This window comes from Phoenix dactylifera, chromosome 2 (genome assembly GCF_051530095.1).
Source record: "Phoenix dactylifera cultivar Ajwa chromosome 2, Ajwa_hap1_PhDact_Kaust_v1.1, whole genome shotgun sequence".
NCBI classification, from domain to species: domain Eukaryota; kingdom Viridiplantae; phylum Streptophyta; class Magnoliopsida; order Arecales; family Arecaceae; genus Phoenix; species Phoenix dactylifera.
In genome coordinates, this window is record NC_143191.1 from 8340516 (window position 1) to 8358491 (window position 17976).

Sequence of the window (17976 nt, forward strand, 5' to 3'; positions counted from 1 at the left end):
GATTCAATTGTATTCATCATTCCTCAGGTTGAGGTTGTTCAGATCAGAGGTCAAGTGGTGTGTGGCTTCCAAGTCAGGATGCCAATCCGTGTCACTGAACTACGGAGTTGTAGCCACCATTACCTGCAGATACGAGAAGAGGAAAATTGAAGATAAGTATATCAAATCTGTGGAAGCATTTTGTGGACTGTATGGCCTGGTTTTTCACATAATTGGCACCAGAGTGATGATCCAGTGCCGCCTTGATTGTTGCTGCGATTGGCATTGTTCTGGTAGTTTTTGTGGCCTTTTCCATAATTATTGTGCCCCCGTCCTCAATAGTTGTTGTTGCCATTGGCCTTGTCCACTATTGTAGTGTTGCTGCTGCTTTGTTGCAACATTAGTAGTAGCTCCAGGGATTGAGATTAGTTAATTGTTGTGCAAAATTCTTGCTTCAGTAGTGAAGAGAAGAGAATAGACCTCCTCAAGTGTGATATACTCACGTGGAGTCACCATAGCCACCAGTGAATCATACTCAGGCCGGAGCCCAGCAAGAACATAGGTGATGATATCATCATTGTTCAAGGCTTGACTAGCAACAGCTAAATCGTCTGTTAGTCTTTTGATAAACATGAAATACTCAGTGGTAGTCATGTTACCTTTCCTGGTTGTGGTGAGTTGTGAGCGAACTTGGACTGTTTTTGCACAAGATTGAGATGCAAAACAGCTTTCAAAGTGCAAGCCAGACTTGTTGAGAGGTGGTGGCTTGATAGACTTGGGCTAAGACCTCATCTGAGAGGGAGGAGTTGATTGTATTCAAGATCAAATTGTCCTGTTTGGACCATACCGCATGCTGAGGGTTTGGAGAGGTAGTACCGTCAACTGAAGCAATTCTGCAAGAGGTTGCTTCATAGTTCCATCAACATATCCAAAGAGAAGCATCTTGGCCTTTGAGATAGGGAAGCATCTAAGCCTTCCATATGGGATAATTGTTTCAGGTGACTTTGGTTATGTTAACTAAGGAGGATGGGTTGAAGACAAGAAAGGTAGTGTTTGTTGTATGTGAGGTGGAAGAAAGAGAAGAAGACATTTTTTTTTTTTGATGCTGGTCAGATGGCTAATCTGATACCATGTGAAAATTTGAGATTGAGAAGAATGGATTTGAATCTCAATTCTTCGTTAAATTGCTTACACAACATGTACAGATACATAGACTTTGTATCTCACTAAACTACTACATTTAAGTAGGAAGTTACAATAAGAATTTGAACTATTCTAAATAGCCCTAGGATCATGCGAATTCTCCTCCTTTGCTGATGACTTGGTAAGTTTGAAAAGGTCTTCTTCAACACCTCTCCTTTTATCATTTAACCCTATTAAACAACATGAGTCCCATTCTATAATAGGGATATCTACATTGTTGATCCTGATTAACTTTTTAATCGGATCACATCTTTTCAACAACCAACCAAAAGGATTCAATGGAGATTGATCACTTGCATATGTAATATGCAACCAAATCCTATCTCTTCTATCGCATCTGTTTGTGCACTATTAAGATTATCAATCACATTGGCCAATCGTCTCGGGGAGCACCTTGTATCTATTGCTAAATCAATATCTTGCATGGAACCCATTATCTTACATGGAACTTGTTAGAAAATATAAAATATATAAATAAATCTACCTCATCCTATTAGCTTAAGCTTTTAGGAAAAGTGGTGATTTCAACTTGGTATCAGAGCAGAGGTTCTGAGTTCGAACCCTGTCTCCATACTCTTTAACCCTATTATTAAAAAATTTTATATGTTGGGCTTGCCCATTAAGAAAAGTCCGGCCCACTATGAGGGGGAGTGTCAGAAAATATAAAATATATAAATAAATCTACCTCATCTTATTAGCTTAAGTTTTTAGGATAAGTGATAATTTCAACAGAACTCATCTCCTGCATAGGTCGCAAACAAAGATTAATTTATTTTATAACATAGTGCTCTCGTGCAACTTTGTAGATATAGAACTTGAAAATGTGGCATTTGAAACACATAACATTGCTTTGATTATCTTACTGTTTCGTGTTCCTGAGTTCAATAAGAAAAGCTTGCAAATGTAACACACACACACACACACATACATATCCACTAGCATACTATGAAGATGGTTCAACTAGATTGGGTATCACAGTTTCACTTAATTAATACTAGCCATTGACATGGAATATCATATTGCATGTAACCAACTGCTACTAATCCATAAATGACCTACTTCTCTGAGATTTGGAGTTTAACAAATACTACTAATGTGGAAGAGATTTGCTCCACTCCAACAATGCGTGGTAGTACCAAGAACATAATTAGAACGTATTCTACTTTCCTAATTGAGCAATCATCATATTAAATAACCAATTTAAGGATCCACTGTTATGACTTATGAGACATTCTCACAGATTTCTACTGTCAATTGGGCATTATAGAGAAGGGACATTGAGAGCTTGAGCAAGCATCACTAGATGGCATAGGTATATAATGGCCTTTACATTTATTTTCTTTTACATTTTTTTTAAGAAATGGTTAGATATTTCTGATGGCCCACTTGGGCCTGAAGCCCAAAAAATCACCTTTTTAATGAATGTCAAAAAAGTTGCTTCGCAAGAATCTTATCCAAAATAACTAGTCAAAAAATATTTTTAAAATTTTTTAATTTTATATAAGTATATAAGATTTATTGAGCAAATAATCAATATAAAACTAAACACACGTCTGAATGAATTTTCATAAATACCACCAATCAAAACAATTCTTCGCATGAACTTGACCTCCATCGGAGCATGATGGGAGGACGGAGGGGGGAGACGAGTTGCCTCCATGGATCAACCTTACCGTACCAGCCACTTCTATTAGTATGAAAACCGTCCTGCAGTTCTTGAAAATTACCGTGCTAACCATGTACATGATTGGCTATGATTCTGATGAACAGATCATGACCACCCATGTTGAATCGGACAGCCAGAGTTTTTGAGTAAATGACGATTTTACCCTTGAGAGCACCACAGCAAAAATTATTAAACATGCCAAACATATTTAAATTTTTTAAATAAAAAATAAAATGAAAATTATTCTTTTATTTTTGAAAATAGAAAAAATGAAAATGTTTTGGATTTGGATTTTGGAATCGGAAAATTTGGAAAATTGCATGGGCGTTTCCATAAATCTAATCGTCGTCTATAGAGACTGGCTGCGAGCCTGCGCCTCCCTCCGCTTAAACCCTTCTCCGTATCAGGAACCCTAGGGTTTTAGTACGCCTATCAGGAACCCTAAAACCCCCTCTCATCTCTACCAGTTGAAGGATCGCCCCTTCTTCGTTGCAGCAAGCAGTGGCCCAATGGCTCTCGCCCGATTCAGTTTGATCCGGCGCTTCAATGGGGCGTCGCAACGCCTGCTGCTTCCCTCCATGTAATCAAATTTGTCTTTTACCACTCTTTTTCGTCTCAATCTATTGCTTAAACATGACAACTTGTTTCTAATTTTCCTTTAAATTCTTCAGTTCTCGGTGCTCTCCGAGTTACATGAATTCGGGCACGGAAGGTTAGTTTAAAATCAATGTTTCGACCATCATATGTTTTTCTTTCTTCTGTAATTCTGGATATTTAGCAAATAGATTAAAATATTATCAGTTATTTTGTTCATTTCTGGTTATTTTATTTCAAAAATGCAATTTTTTTTCAAGAATTTGGTCGTCGAAGCATCATGACTAGCTCTTGCGACATTAGCGGCATTCTTGGTTGGAATTCTAGAGATTCCATAATGCTATGTTCTATGAAGGTAAAGGTGCTTGTGTGTTCAGTATTATATTGCAATGTTGAAGGGAGAAACTTGCTTTTCTTTGCTGATTGTCTTCTCGCTTTCCAGGTCTCTGAATTAACAGTCTATTCGAATGGGACTAGGCCGATGTCGACTATGAAAGCTCCAGCTGGAGCACGACAGGTGGGTATTGGATTCCCATGTTTGTTTCTTCACCATTGCATTGTGTTGGCTTGAGCACCAGAGTTTAGAAGAAGGGATGTTTGGTTTGGAGTGTGGATTGCTTACTCCCCAAAAGACTCCTTTCAAAAAATATTAGCAGTCGACAAGTATGGCGTCTAAATCATAGTCAACTAATGGAAAGTAATGTAGTTAACTTGACCTTCACATTAACATGGAACATATACCAGAAAAGCCAGTAGGATGGCCCCCTTATTGTGATCTCCACCTTAACTGGGGTCTTTGTTGTATAGCCTCCTTTGAGATTACATTGGGTACTCCTTGACTTTATGCATATTTATGTCACTCTCTTTTTGTTATTATCTAGATCTATCTTTCAACCTCATCTGAAAGGAAGGTTGCGTTAGGTCTTGAAACTTATATAACCAAATCTATGCTATCCTTTTGTAATTTAGAATTAACAGTAGTTACAGTACACAGTACATGAATCTTCACCCATTAATTGTTGACAATGGGCATGGACTAATCTTAGTTGTTGGCTCACCCTCCTTGGAGTAACCTTGTACAGGAACTCCTGAATTTTTGATGCACCTGATGTTGCACAGAAATCACACTATTTTATCCACATATCATTGCTTTTGCTTTGTATATGTCAATCCTCACTGGAGCTATCTTTTGTGATAAAAGCCAATCATATTATTGCTTTTTCACCCTATTATTTCAAATTTCGCGTAGCATCATATATCTGTGGTCCATGAATGCATTGTTACTTATTATAGTCCTTGTCATGGTTGTCTGCTTCAAACAATAGGCTTTCTTGTCATTACATCGTAACATTTCATTGTGAGCTATTAGATTATAAATTTAAATTGGTGACAAAGTTGCTACTGTTTGATGATGGAACTTATCCTTCATTATGGTAGAGCGAGCTTCTTTTTCTTCTTATTAGACTTCTGGCTTATACCTAACAATCTAACAATAAGGAAGTTAATGATACTATTATTAATCCTTCTATCCTAATTGCAGTGGCTTTGATGCAAAAATCTAACAAAACATCCATGTTATTACAAGAGAGTGGGAATTTTGGTTTTATGCTATGTTTATGTAAACATTTTTTTTTCTGGTTCTAGAAGCAATTTGAATATTTAACCTCCATGAAGGGTCTCTCTTTTAAATTCCCCTCTGGGTATTCAAGACCAATTCATAATGAGTTGAAATAAGTTTGAGAGCTACTTGTCAAAAGTTCTCAAACTTCCCAGTTAACTTAAATGGCACAATAAGTTCTTGTAATCAGGGTTTCAAAATCCTGGTAGGACTCCATAGGATGCTAGGATGGGGTATTATCCTAGGTGTCGGGATAGGACTGTCTTGCAAATCGTCCCAACATCCCAATCAGTGCATCCTTGGACATCGCACATCACAAGTATCAGGATGGGGTGTGATAGTGGCATATCCCATTCCACGGAAAATTTGGGATGACCTTGTCCTACAGGATTTATGGCCTTGCTTGTAATGTAGTTTAGTTTGTTCAGTTTGATCCAAGGACTGATTGAATTATTATAGTTTTTTACATACTAATCTTTTGGATGGAAGAGTTTTCTTGTTACGAGGAAAGTTTACCTTTTATTAATACTTGGACAAACTAAATGGCCAAAAATTTCTACATAGGGGGCTGTACTAGGTTTTGAATTATATATCCACATCCAGACCTGCTTCCTGATACTTTGACTCCTTTCTAAAGTAAAGTCCTTTTATCACTGCCAATTCATATCAGATTTAATCAATTTAGCGATAACTACAAATTTCTTGTTTATTATTTTTTGGATCCCTATGTCATAACCTTTCTTATATGTAAAACCAAGTGGGTAAACAAAATTGTTTTATGACATTCCATTGTCTTTGTTTAAGGGAAAGAAACAAGGGAGGTGGACCAGCGAAAAGTAGGGGCATAGTTGTCAAGTTGGATAAATAATGGAGGTCTTTATACAAATAGGGATTCACACCACACTTGTTTCCTCCCACATGCATCGTGTGTTCTTGATATTAGTGTGTGTGTTCTTATTTCCTTCTCCATCTCTCTCTCTCTCTCTCTCTCTCTCTCTCTCTCTATCTGAGGGAGGAGGGTACTTGACTATTCATATTTCAAATTGGATGTGATTTAAATATCATGATTTTTTGATTTTATCTATTCAAAGACATCTAAGACTATACCAAAATTAAGCAATTTAAATTGTTGATGTCGATGCCCTTTTTCTTGGAAGAAAAAATGGAAACTTTCATCAAAAAGAAGAAAAATGGAAACTTTCTGAGTAAGAAAAATTTTCTCTATGAAGTTTCATCGATCTGTTTTAAGATTGTTCTCAGGTAATTAGATTTTAATCAGCAATAATTACATGTATAACTGAACTCAATGCAGCTTAACTCAACTAGGCCTTAACCAAACTAGCTGGCTATGTATAGACATGTAATTATTTCACAGGATCATATGAGCATGAATCCTGGGAACTAATTACACGTTCAGACATAATATTTTTATATATTTATTAAAAGAAATATTAGTAGATGCTCATGGTGTGTATATAATGTATATAATATGCCTTTGTGGCTGTCTATTCCTTCCTGGTTTTTGTCGCGGTTGGCCTCTTAATGTAAACATCGACACATTCTTTCATGAATTATTTTATTTCATCACCTGCCACTTACCTGGAAACTCCCACTTACATCCAATTTGTCTGTTTGTGTCTTTTTTCTTGAACATCTAAAGATCACCCTTGTCTGTAATGACTAGTTTGCTATTATTTATCTGCGTTACTTGGATAATTCCTAATTCTGTGAAGATTGTGAATAATTGTTATTCTATATCTTGCCTTATGACAAGCTTCAGATAGATAAAAAATATCTTAGCAATGCATGACAATAAATTGTGAAATTATCTATCTGCAGGTATAGGTATTGCACCTATCATTTTCTAAGTCAGCTAATATACATTACTTATCTCTATGAAGGGAATACATATCTATCCTGCTGTCCTATCCTTTATTTGCCATTTTATCTTTTATGATATGTTAATTGATTAATTTATTTTATTGGAAAATGCTGAAAAGGCTGAAATCCTTATGACTTTTCTAGAAACAAGCAATTAAGCTAGTTACTGAACCTTATGATTCCATATATGTAGGTGGCTTTGAAAGTGACCATGCTGAGCCCAGGATTCGTCTATGAGCCATATAAGCTTCGTGAACCTATTCCATTTTGGAAAAGGTAGATCACTGTCTTTATGTTCCTTCAATTTAAACACTTCAAATTCCAGTCATAGGAGTGCTAGGTCTGCCGCTTCATAACCATTTTAAGCAGACATTTTGCACATCTGATACTGTTCTAACTTCTAATAGAAGAAAGAAAGATTATGAATAACTGTTTTATTGTGTTTTCAAGGCATATTCATGAAACATAATCAAAAGTTAAATTTTTTGAGTTCTTTAATTTTTTGGGGTATAGTCTGTTAGCTATATAAGGCAACTAGGTAATATGGGCCTGATCTTCAAGCTTCGTAGTAGGCCTCTTTATCCTAAGGTTGCATTGGCACAAAATTCAGCACCTAGTGCTTGTATGGTTACAACTTACAAGTATTTACACCTTGACCCACACCAAGGGGTATAATTGCACAAAACATGGGCTAGCTTTTCAAGTACTGACATCTTGAGCAAAAAATCACACTAGACTTTGTGTTTACGTATAAACTCAACAAATGCAACCCCTTATAAACTATAAAGGCCTTGTTAAGGAATGAAATAAAAGTCTAGGAGAATCTTGTCAAGAACATATATGCTGCATTATGGATACAACCAAGATATGTTGTATCGGTACTAGGTTCCGTACTGATGCCATCTTATTACTGTGTCGGTACATCCAGTATGGAGGCCGGTTTGGCATACCGAGTGTTGGTACAAATCCCGTACCACATAGTGGTACCGAACTAGTATGGTACAATGCGCCCTGTACTGCCCAATTTGGTACGGTATAGTATAGCTTGGATACAACTAAGTTACTTTGCTATCATTTTCTAACTAAATCAAGCAAACGAATATAACTAGGGTGGCAAGTCAGCTGGTGCCTTCGGTGCTTGTACAATTGTGCAAGAGTAATTCTGCAATTTGTACTGTTGCTCAAGTGCCCATGAGGTTTGCACAGTGTGTAAAAAAGGCTTATATAACTGTGACAGATCCTTAAATAGTTGTTTAATAACCCTTTGGGCTTGCAGAAGTGCCTATTAGGTTTCATTTAGAGCCTTGTAGGCTTTCAAAACTACACAGGAGGCTTGAATTAATGCCTGTATTTGTGACATCTTGTCCAAGTGCTTTAGGCCTAACGATTTTCGCAAGGACTGCGCAACTGTCATAGAGCTACTACAGGTACCTGTGAGGCTTGTGCTAATCCTATGTCTTCCTCCATTGTTGTTCAAGTGCCAATGACCATGTACTGTCTCATCAGTGTCTAAATCTATACTTGCAATTGCAAGTAATTGCTGACACCACATTGAGGCTGTGTATGGAAGTGGAATAAGAGGGAGTAAAAGTCATTTAACCCAGTTATTCCACCCTTCTGCAGCCAAGCACTTAGAGCACTTGGGTTAAACCACTTTTTTGAAGGGCAAAACAAGTTTTTCTTAAAAGTTGGTATGCAACTTTTTTTCCTAACCCTTATACCCTGGTAAAGAGTAGGAGTGAGTAGGAGTAAATTAACCCATTTACTCTGGCTTAACTTATTCTGCTTCCGAACACAGGCTAAGGTGGGTATGAACATGCGAACCAAGCATTTATATACCACCATGTCTATGTTGCAGAATTGGCTTCTTTTCCAAGAATTTCAAACACATGAGAACAACTTTACATTATCAGACTTGATCCTTCCGGATGAAATTCTTTGACCAAGGAGCTATGCACCTGAAAAACTTTCTAATATCAACAATTTCAGTTAGTACATGAATTGTCGTGTGCTTGTACGATGCATTCAAGAGTTAAACCGTACATAAAATTACTAGTGTCACTGTGCTTCCCCTATTTGACCCCTCCGATTAGCATAGAGTTTAGAGCCACCAAAGTAGAAAAAGTAATATCAAAATGGGAGTGAGAGCTGGAGTTGTAGGCCAATTAGTTTTCTCAATTCATTGAATCAGTGGGTTAAACTATTGAGAGTATTGAGGCCCATCACAAAGCTAGAAGGATTTTGAACCAATGTGACGACAGTAATTGGATTCATCTTTTGTTCCTCATGAAAATGATGGGTGAAATTATTGCTTGGATCCATTAATGTATTTTGTTGCTTCTTTTCCAATCCTCATTTATAGTCACTTAAATTGTTTTTAAAAAGTGACAAATGACTCAGATACGGATTCTCTTTCACCTCGCAGATACCAATTCTAGTAAAAATACTATTTTAAATCCATAAATATGGAATCTTTTCTACAAGGGGCAAGATTCTCTCTCTCTCTCTCTCTAGGTTGGTGAATGGGTTATGTGGGAAGATTTCTTATCAGGTTCTCAAGTTCTTGCCATACCCCTTTCCAGTGAATCCAATCACATAAGATCCTTCTAAACATGAAAGTTTTTTCTCCTTCACAGTGTTTCAATCTTGACAAAGGAAAGCATGTAAAAAAGCATCATGCTTATATCCTTGTGAAGAAAGTTTTGCACGATTTTAGGACTGCAAAAGTCCACCCCCAGGCTCCTCACTCCTTTAATCACATCTTTACCTTTAGAAAGAACCAACAGAGTTAAGAAGCGGGAAATGAAGGTAATAATGCTCTCTTTTGAAACCATTAATTTACAAAGATGATGTCTCTTGGCTCCTCTTCTTACCCTATAACTTGTTAGCTCTCATGCTATCACAAGATGTCCCATCGTCCCAAGTGTTGGCATGGGGCATGTCCTAGATGGCAAGACAGGGCACCATCCCAAGTGTCGGGACAACATAAGACTGGATGAAGACTAGGACGGGATGGTACATCCATCATCTTGAGTATGTAATTTGAATCATCGTGCTATCAGAATATCCTAATGCTTGAAATGTGTCTAACTGCCTTCTTGATGCACTCCACTATCTAATTGTTCTACATATACATAGGGAAATGCCCATACATGCAATATAGGCATACAAACATGCATGCTTACTGATATACAAACTTAAGGCACAAATATGCCTGTGAAATTGTACATAAAAAGACAAATGGAAAAATAAACATAATCATAGATATCTTAGAACTTCGAAGCCCTTGCTCTCTCATAACATCCTATGTAATTGGAACCTATCTATCAGCATTCCAAATGCACTATCCTATCTGTCTGTAACTCCTAATTTTTCAACCATCTTTTGCAATCTCATCCCTTGACATGCATATACATATACGAATGGAAATGCCCATGCAGGCAGAGACATAGGCATACATGCAGACACACGTAAAGCACGAGTTTGCCTCAAAAAAAAAATTATGTAGCTAGAGACAGAATCATACATATAGACCCAGTAACACATATGTGCATAAGACATAGATGAACAGATGCAGACACATCCACATTTACATATATAAGTTAGTAACTAGCATTCCTTTTTTCTTAGTTCAGTCTAGTTTCTTGAATATTAGCAAAATGTGCCTTCTGCGCTTCTTTAATGTTCTAGTAATTTTGATATATTGTAAATCAGATGGTTCACACCAAGTGGTTGGAGAAGAACTAAGGAGGATATCATTCTTGAGGTATTTCTTGTTTGCTTGCTGATTCAAGATTAGTCCTCCCAATGTGCAGGTTCTTTTTTGCACTTTCTTAACTTAGATTAAGTTATCTTTCAACTGTAATTTTTTTACAGCAATTGCAGGAACTATTCTTAATTATTTTGAGAGGTCATACTTGCTCCATAAATTGTGAAATGAATTTCTCCTTCCTATGTTAAGCTTCTCTCCTGAAATGTGGTGGTTTTATCCATATGGGGCTTGCTGGCTCATATCTTATTGTGAAGACCTATATGCAAAAGCTGCACATTTTCATTCCTGGGCTCATTGTTCGTATGTAATTAAATTAGGTTTCTTATCCTTCTTACATCGTATAATATCCTGTATTATTCTTTCCATTTTGATGCTTTTTTTTTAAAATGTGACTTTAATCCATGCAACTTTATCCATATAACACATTAAACTTATCTTCTTGCATGTTGGATTCAGAGATTAGATGATTCTTCCCTTGCCAACAAAAAGAAAAGTTAGTTAAATGCCCTGTCAACAAGTGGAAACAGCCCAGTGCAGTCTGTAAGTTGGTTCTGCAACATGGTTGTAGTGAACTTGAGAAAGGCATCACTACATATCAGATCATCTAGAGTTGTACAAAGAAATGATATGGAATTATGGATAAACTGGACATTCCATTGTTTAACTAGAAGCATTCTACAGAACTAGAGTTTGTTGGTCTTATCATGAATTATATACTCCTACTTGGATCATCATAAGGTGCCTGACATAGCTCAGCAACATCATCTGACTCCTATTCACAACTTTAATGGTATATCCCAAGGTCCTCCAAACCGGTATCGGGACTCGTACTGGTCGGCGAGCGAGTCTGTACGGTACCGTACTGACACACGGTATGCTTGGACGTGCCGGTTCCGAAATGGCATGCTCTTTTTTTTTAAAGTTTTTCAAGTTTGATTAATTGGTAATCAATTTTTTTCAACCTTTTCAAGGATTTTAAGTATAATTTGATGTTTTTTGATGTTTTTATGATCTCAGTATTATGTAAATGATACATCTTGTTGTTTAAAGTGATACAAAATATAAAATGATTAGTGAGATATTGCATGCTATAAGAATTCACATAAAATATCCTAAAATCAACTAGTAAGGTGAAAAATATAAAATAATACATTCAATTACATATATTTAAAGTACAATATATATATACTGAGATCTAAACTCTCGTCAAGTGGCGATGCTTTTCATAAATATCCGGATCATTAGTATAGTCAGGAGGCACATCAACCCTTCCTTCTAACCAAGTAGCATTATAGTCTTATATGTTCATCCCATAAGAAACACGCTCTAAATTATAAGCACTCTCGGATCTTTCGCTGAAGCTCTGGTTCTGAGAGGTGTCCTTTAGCTGATTATATGACTATGGAGGGGCCCATCCGAATATGCCGATAGCAAAATCAGACCTGTAAGATGCTCTGGGATGCTAAGATAGTAGCCACCGGAAGACGATGCCTCAGATGCACCACCATATCTGTATCTATATAGATCATAGGCTGCCTGGGCTGCAGATAATAGGATCTAACATATGACTCAAAATATGATACATCTATAAATCCTACTCCACGTGCGATATCATTTGCAGCCACATCATATTCTGTTGAATGACCTCGAGGAGCCCGTCTATGCAGATCGTGCACCGTGCCCTTTATTCTGTGTAGCATGCGTAAACTAGACAGATCCATGACCACTAGAACTGCCGTTGCTACTACTTTTAGTCTGAATCTGAGTGAACTAGGTCCTCCACATTCTCCATGGAGGCTGTAGGTGCCTTTTTTTTTTCTTTTTTGGTATGCTGAGCAGCTGTTTGTTTATCCTTTGTGCCCCTTTCTGCTTGCTTACCCTTCGTGCTCCTCTCTACTTGGCTATGTTGGAAAGATGGATGTCGCCCTCCTGATCGAATCGATCGGATAGTGTGGTGGCCTTGTCTAGATATCTCTTGATCATATTTCTAAGAGGATGTCTCGGACAAGGAGTCATGTGATGATCGGCTCCCCAGTGACCCTTATGGTTATGGCTGATCAACTGGAAGGATGTGTGGAATATTGTGATCTGCTCATTGCTCTACATCAATCCTAGCCTCCTTAGCTATGAACCTGGCCGGTCGTGGAGGCGATGCTCGCTCATCAAGCTCCGGCTCCTCCTATTAACTCACAAGCCATCCGATCATAGGGATTATCTCATCCTCAACTAAAGCATTATGGATCAGATCTGTGTACTTTAGCTCTACTTTCTCTTGAATGCATTCCAGCCTCAATCTTAGACTGTAGTGAACATACATACAAGGTCGTTGAGGTGCTTTTGTGTCAGACGATTCCTCTGCTTGTTGTGGATGAGGGCAAAGGTGGACCAATTGTGCTCACAGCCACTCGAGGAGACTGTTTGGAAGAGAATCCGAATAGCTAGCTGCTTAAGATTTTTCTCGGACAAAGAAAATGAATCCACCATTCAACTGCAAAAATATTGAAGCAAATTACATATAAGATAGTATCATATTAGTAACAGTCTAATGCAGATAATAGTTATTGTTGACGTGTAATATATCTGGATTCATACTTTTCTTACTTATGATAGCTGTTAAGACTCCAAAGCTATTAGTGCCCTTTTTAAATATTTTGGTTTGTTAAAAAAAACGTATTATAGTATGTTAATAATTGAAGATATTAGTTAACTTACATATGTCACTTAAGTTAGCTTACCTCTTCTAGATATAAGGCCATGACTTCTGGATCAGACTCCATCTTGTAAATCACACTACGCAGTACAGCCAGAAGTTCGTCATCTATATCAATTTCAGGCACATCGTACTAAAATCTCAAGTTCGGATAGTATGCTGTAGATAGAGTTCGTAATTGTCTTAGTATAATTGTACAAGTACAGGAGCAGTCTAATTTTTAATGTTCTTGCTTTTCTGCTATATACAAGTTTCTACCCATCTAGTAGTCCCACTACTACTCTGATGTTGATGTACTTCTGGGCATATGTCGGATCTGTCTTCTTGATCTGAATTTTTGCCCTCTCCATCATTTGATACAAGAAGCCCATCTAGGGATACCTCTCGCTTTCCACGGCCCAAAGCACTTCGTTCAATGGTTTGATAGCCTTCACTATCTTCTTGGCCTATTGCCAGAATGTCTGCCTTGGTCATCAAGTCCTCGACAATGCTTCTTTCAGTGTCGACCCCCGCAAATGTATTTTTTGCCACTTGGGATTGACAAACATCTAACATAGGGCCGCTTTCCTCTCAAGAAGGCTATCAAGTATATTGTAGTTGGTAGCAAACTGTGCCACACTTGGTCTCAAGATTTCTTCTCTGCATACCTCTTCATAAGTAATAGAACCTATATATGGTTATAAACTTATAAACATATCTAGTAATGGTTTGGGTTGTCTTCACTGTCTACTGCACCCTATAAATCTTTGCAATGTCCATTAACATGAGGTCAATACAATATGCATCACATAGGGTCCAGAAAATATATGGCCTCCACTCCATCAAAATCACCCCAACGATCTTATATTGTGGCCCATTATCAGTGATGATCTGCATGACATTTTTCTCTCCTACCTGATTAATCATCTCCTCCATTAATCTGAGGATTTACATGGCATTGTGCACCTGATCAGAAGCATCAACCGATTTATGGAAGAAAGTCTTTGTATCACAATATGTCAAGAAGTTGATAATGCTCCACCTGGTAGGACCGGTTCAACCATCACATATCACTGTCAATTCATATGTGGGCCATTTGCTCTTGTATGAGGCAATCCACTTCTATTGCTCCTTTTTATTGTCAAGAAGTTCAACTTCGATTTTCTTCGGTCCTCGAGGATCTACATCGAGACTGGTTGCCCGTATGGAGAAAATGGCAAACCTCTAGTACGTATTGTCTGCCACATTTGTTAATATGTGGCTGAAGTGGAATCAAGATCCAATAGCTCACCACATATCCTTATTCTTTTTTAGCATTGTGTCAATCTTCTGCTGCTTCGAATCTTTGTTGGGGAAGGCATGTGGATCTAAATCATAGATGGTGGCTTTTGATGGAATCTCCATGTAGGACTTTAATCTGCTATTAAAAGTCTCCAACATAAATGCAATACGGCCACTGCCTCTGCTGATGGCCTCCCTAATTGGAGAGGTTCTTCTGAACTTTGAATTTGCCTTGCTGCTCGCAGAATCGGAGCCCGACTCGTAGTATGAGGGCCCACATCGAGCCGTATGCTTGGCTACATCAGCATGCTGTCACTGATCATCTAGGCTCGCTTGCATGGCAGCTTGAATTTGTGCCTCCTTGTCATCTAGAGCGGACGTCTCCTCTGACTCTCTAAAGTGATAGGATGGTGGCTTTGCCGCTTGGCGGTCCACCTCCACCTTTTTCTTAGAAACTTTCTTCTTCACTACTTTGAAATTAGCGAAGTGCTTCTTCATTAGTTGCCAAACCTCTTGTGGGCATTTTCGGCACATAGACACATCGGGGTAACACCAACTAAGTGCTGCTTCAATCTGGCTACCTCTCCTTCATTGAACTCTGTGTTGCAGCAGTTGCACTTCTAATGGTGCCAACTCGAGAGCATTTTTCCACGATTACAACTAATGTCATGCTCTGGCTCCTTTTTTTCTTGGTTGTTCCATTCCTGCAGATTTATCAAGTACGTCAGTTTATCAATTATTTAAAAATAGCAAAATTTTATTATGATTAAAATTATATTTTTTTACTTCAGAAAATATATCATATTTATCTAATGCATAATACTAATTTTTCATTTTTTTAATTTCTTTATATATTTTTAATAATTTTTAAATTAAAAATATATTTAAACACCATGAATTCAGAAAAATATATTTTTTACTTCAGAAAATACTTTTGAGATATATTTTACGTACTACTAATTTTTATATTTTTGATATTTAATTATATATTTTTAATTATTTTTAAATTAAAAATAATTTTTAAATATAAATATTTTAAAAAATTAATTTGAGCTCATATTCATGTAGAATCTTACGATGAATGTTATATATATTTTTGTAGGCTCGTGGACATGCATCAAAGGCTATTTATTTCTCATTTTTTTTAAATTTAGGCCTAGGCCACTATGCGCATGATCGTATCAAAAATTGAATAAATAGATATCAAATTTAGCTGGAGAGTAGCTTGCATGCCCCTATCGCTTTTGATTTTATAAATATTTTTTATATTTTTAAAAATATATTTTTAATTTTTAAAAATTATATATAATTTAAAAATTAAACTTTTTTATGTCATCGTGTAGATCATCCATAGATCTACAACATATTTTAAAATCAAGCCAGCATCAAAAATTTTGGCATGATCTTTTATTTTGCAAATTTTAAGATATTTTTTGGCATCTAAAAAAAGAAGAGAAAATGAGATAGGAGATAGGAAGCATACCTTATTTAGGGTTGCATCCCCCAATCATGCTAAATCAGCGTATTTTTTGCTGCGGGGAAGACGAGAAGTATTCAAATAGGTTGGGAAGGCCTGAGAAACTTCTCAAGCCTTCCCAATCATCCTTTAAAACAAAAGAAAGAGGGGGAAGGGGGCCGGTTTGGAACTGGTTCAACTCGGTGCGAAGTGGATGGTTCGCACGGAACTGCCCGATTCAGATCTAGTTCAGGAGGTTTGCAATCGGTTCCGGCCTCCCGTTCCGGTTTGCTCCTATCGGTTCAGGACCTGTTCCGGCCGGTTTGGAGTCGATTTTGAAAAAAGAGGCGAACCGATCTGATCCCCCGCTAGGTCAGCTCAATACAGGCCGAACCGGCTGGTTTGGCCCCATGGTCTGCCGTATCGGTATGTACCGGCTGGTACGGGCCGATACGTACCGGTCCGGCCTGGGACCGATACCAGATCAGCGTGGAATCCGGTACCGGTAGTTTATTGTTGAAGAACCGGTACGGGACCGGTTCGGACTGGTACGCCATCGGTTTGGACCGGTACGCCATCGGTACGCCATCGGTACGGACCGGTTTCGTACCGGTCCGGGCCGCCACTGGTACGCCGACCGGTACCGGTACGGCGAACCTTGTTTGGCCCACTTCGGCAGACTTTGGTATATCCATAAGTCCACTGTTGGTCTCCTCTCTCTTCAGCACTCGCCACAAGCGACTGGCCTGTTGAAGTTCAATAGACACCTGTAGTATATTCTAATGTTGAGAATTGGGATTCTAATGTTGGGATAATGTGTTTAATGAATCTTGGAGCAAAAGTGAAATCTGAAACTCAAATTTGATTTGAATGTCTCTTATCGTACTAGTATTGGTTATACAAACATCATCTATCCTTGAGTTATAGAACTATTATAGAAAATTGAAAAGAACGCAGAATGCCACAGCTACCAAAACTACTAACTTGATTCAAGTTATGAAGGATCCACAAGACCTTTACTAACGCCTTAAGCTTTGTCTTGCCAACCACTTCCTTCCTAAATAATATTCCAACTCATCATATTCCATGAAAACATGCCTCATTACAATTTATCTCCAATTGTCCAACATCTTTGTTCCTTGCTTAGCCCAGATCTTGAAGATACTCCTTTTCTGTAGCCTTCTTGTTGGTGGAATTGGGATCTCGCTTTGTTTTAGTTCTAGAATTTGCATCAAGATATTTTTGAACACCTCATCAGTGCTTTCTTATAATAGATGCATCCCCTTGTTTGGGAATTGTCATGCTTTTTCTTCCCAAAATTTACCATGTGCTATTCTGTGAAGCACAATGATAGTAGAATTCTGAAAATTGCATGTCACACCAGATTAGAGCTTTTAGTTACCCAATCAGTTATACAATCTTCTTGGGCATGTATATGTGATTTTATGGATGTTCCTTAGTTTTCGTTCGTTTATTATTAGATTCATTAGATATATTTATCAACTCAAGGGTGGTTACTGGTTGGTTTTGTACAAATGTAAAATGATCTTATGCACTCTGGATTGGAATGTTCGGTCATATCTTGGTCCATTGCACCGAAAAAGCACGTGAAACAGGAACAAAGGAGAAGCTAAATGTCTGAGAGAAGGTCTTAAGGACCTTAATTATATTTAAAAAAAATATACTCCTGTTTCATTATCAAGTTCACATTATAATGACCAAAAAAATACTCAATGAAGGGCCAATTTCTATACTTTGTATTGGTAAACAGATCAATATCGTGGAAGAGATCAGAAAAGAGTGGGACACGACTTGCAAATTGGCTTAGCATCCTTGT

General features: G+C 37.6%; 1 protein-coding gene across 3 annotated transcripts in view; it reads left to right on the forward strand.

Moving 5' to 3' along the window:
• The first annotated feature begins 3168 nt into the window (after positions 1 to 3168).
• The window catches only part of LOC103721000 (Mitochondrial inner membrane translocase complex, subunit Tim44-related protein), a 32543-nt gene continuing 17735 nt past the window's right edge, over positions 3169 to 17976 (forward strand). For 2 of the 3 annotated variants that reach the window (XM_039132374.2, XM_088715199.2), the window contains exons 1-6: positions 3213 to 3428; positions 3520 to 3560; positions 3703 to 3797; positions 3885 to 3959; positions 7135 to 7217; positions 10656 to 10707. In XM_039132374.2, the coding sequence (XP_038988302.2) occupies positions 3358 to 3428; positions 3520 to 3560; positions 3703 to 3797; positions 3885 to 3959; positions 7135 to 7217; positions 10656 to 10707 (417 nt within the window). In that variant the 5' untranslated portion in view covers positions 3213 to 3357. Of the gene's footprint in view, positions 3429 to 3519; positions 3561 to 3702; positions 3798 to 3884; positions 3960 to 7134; positions 7218 to 10655; positions 10708 to 17976 lie in introns of all 3 variants that reach the window. The other variant, XM_039132368.2, reaches the window with a different exon arrangement.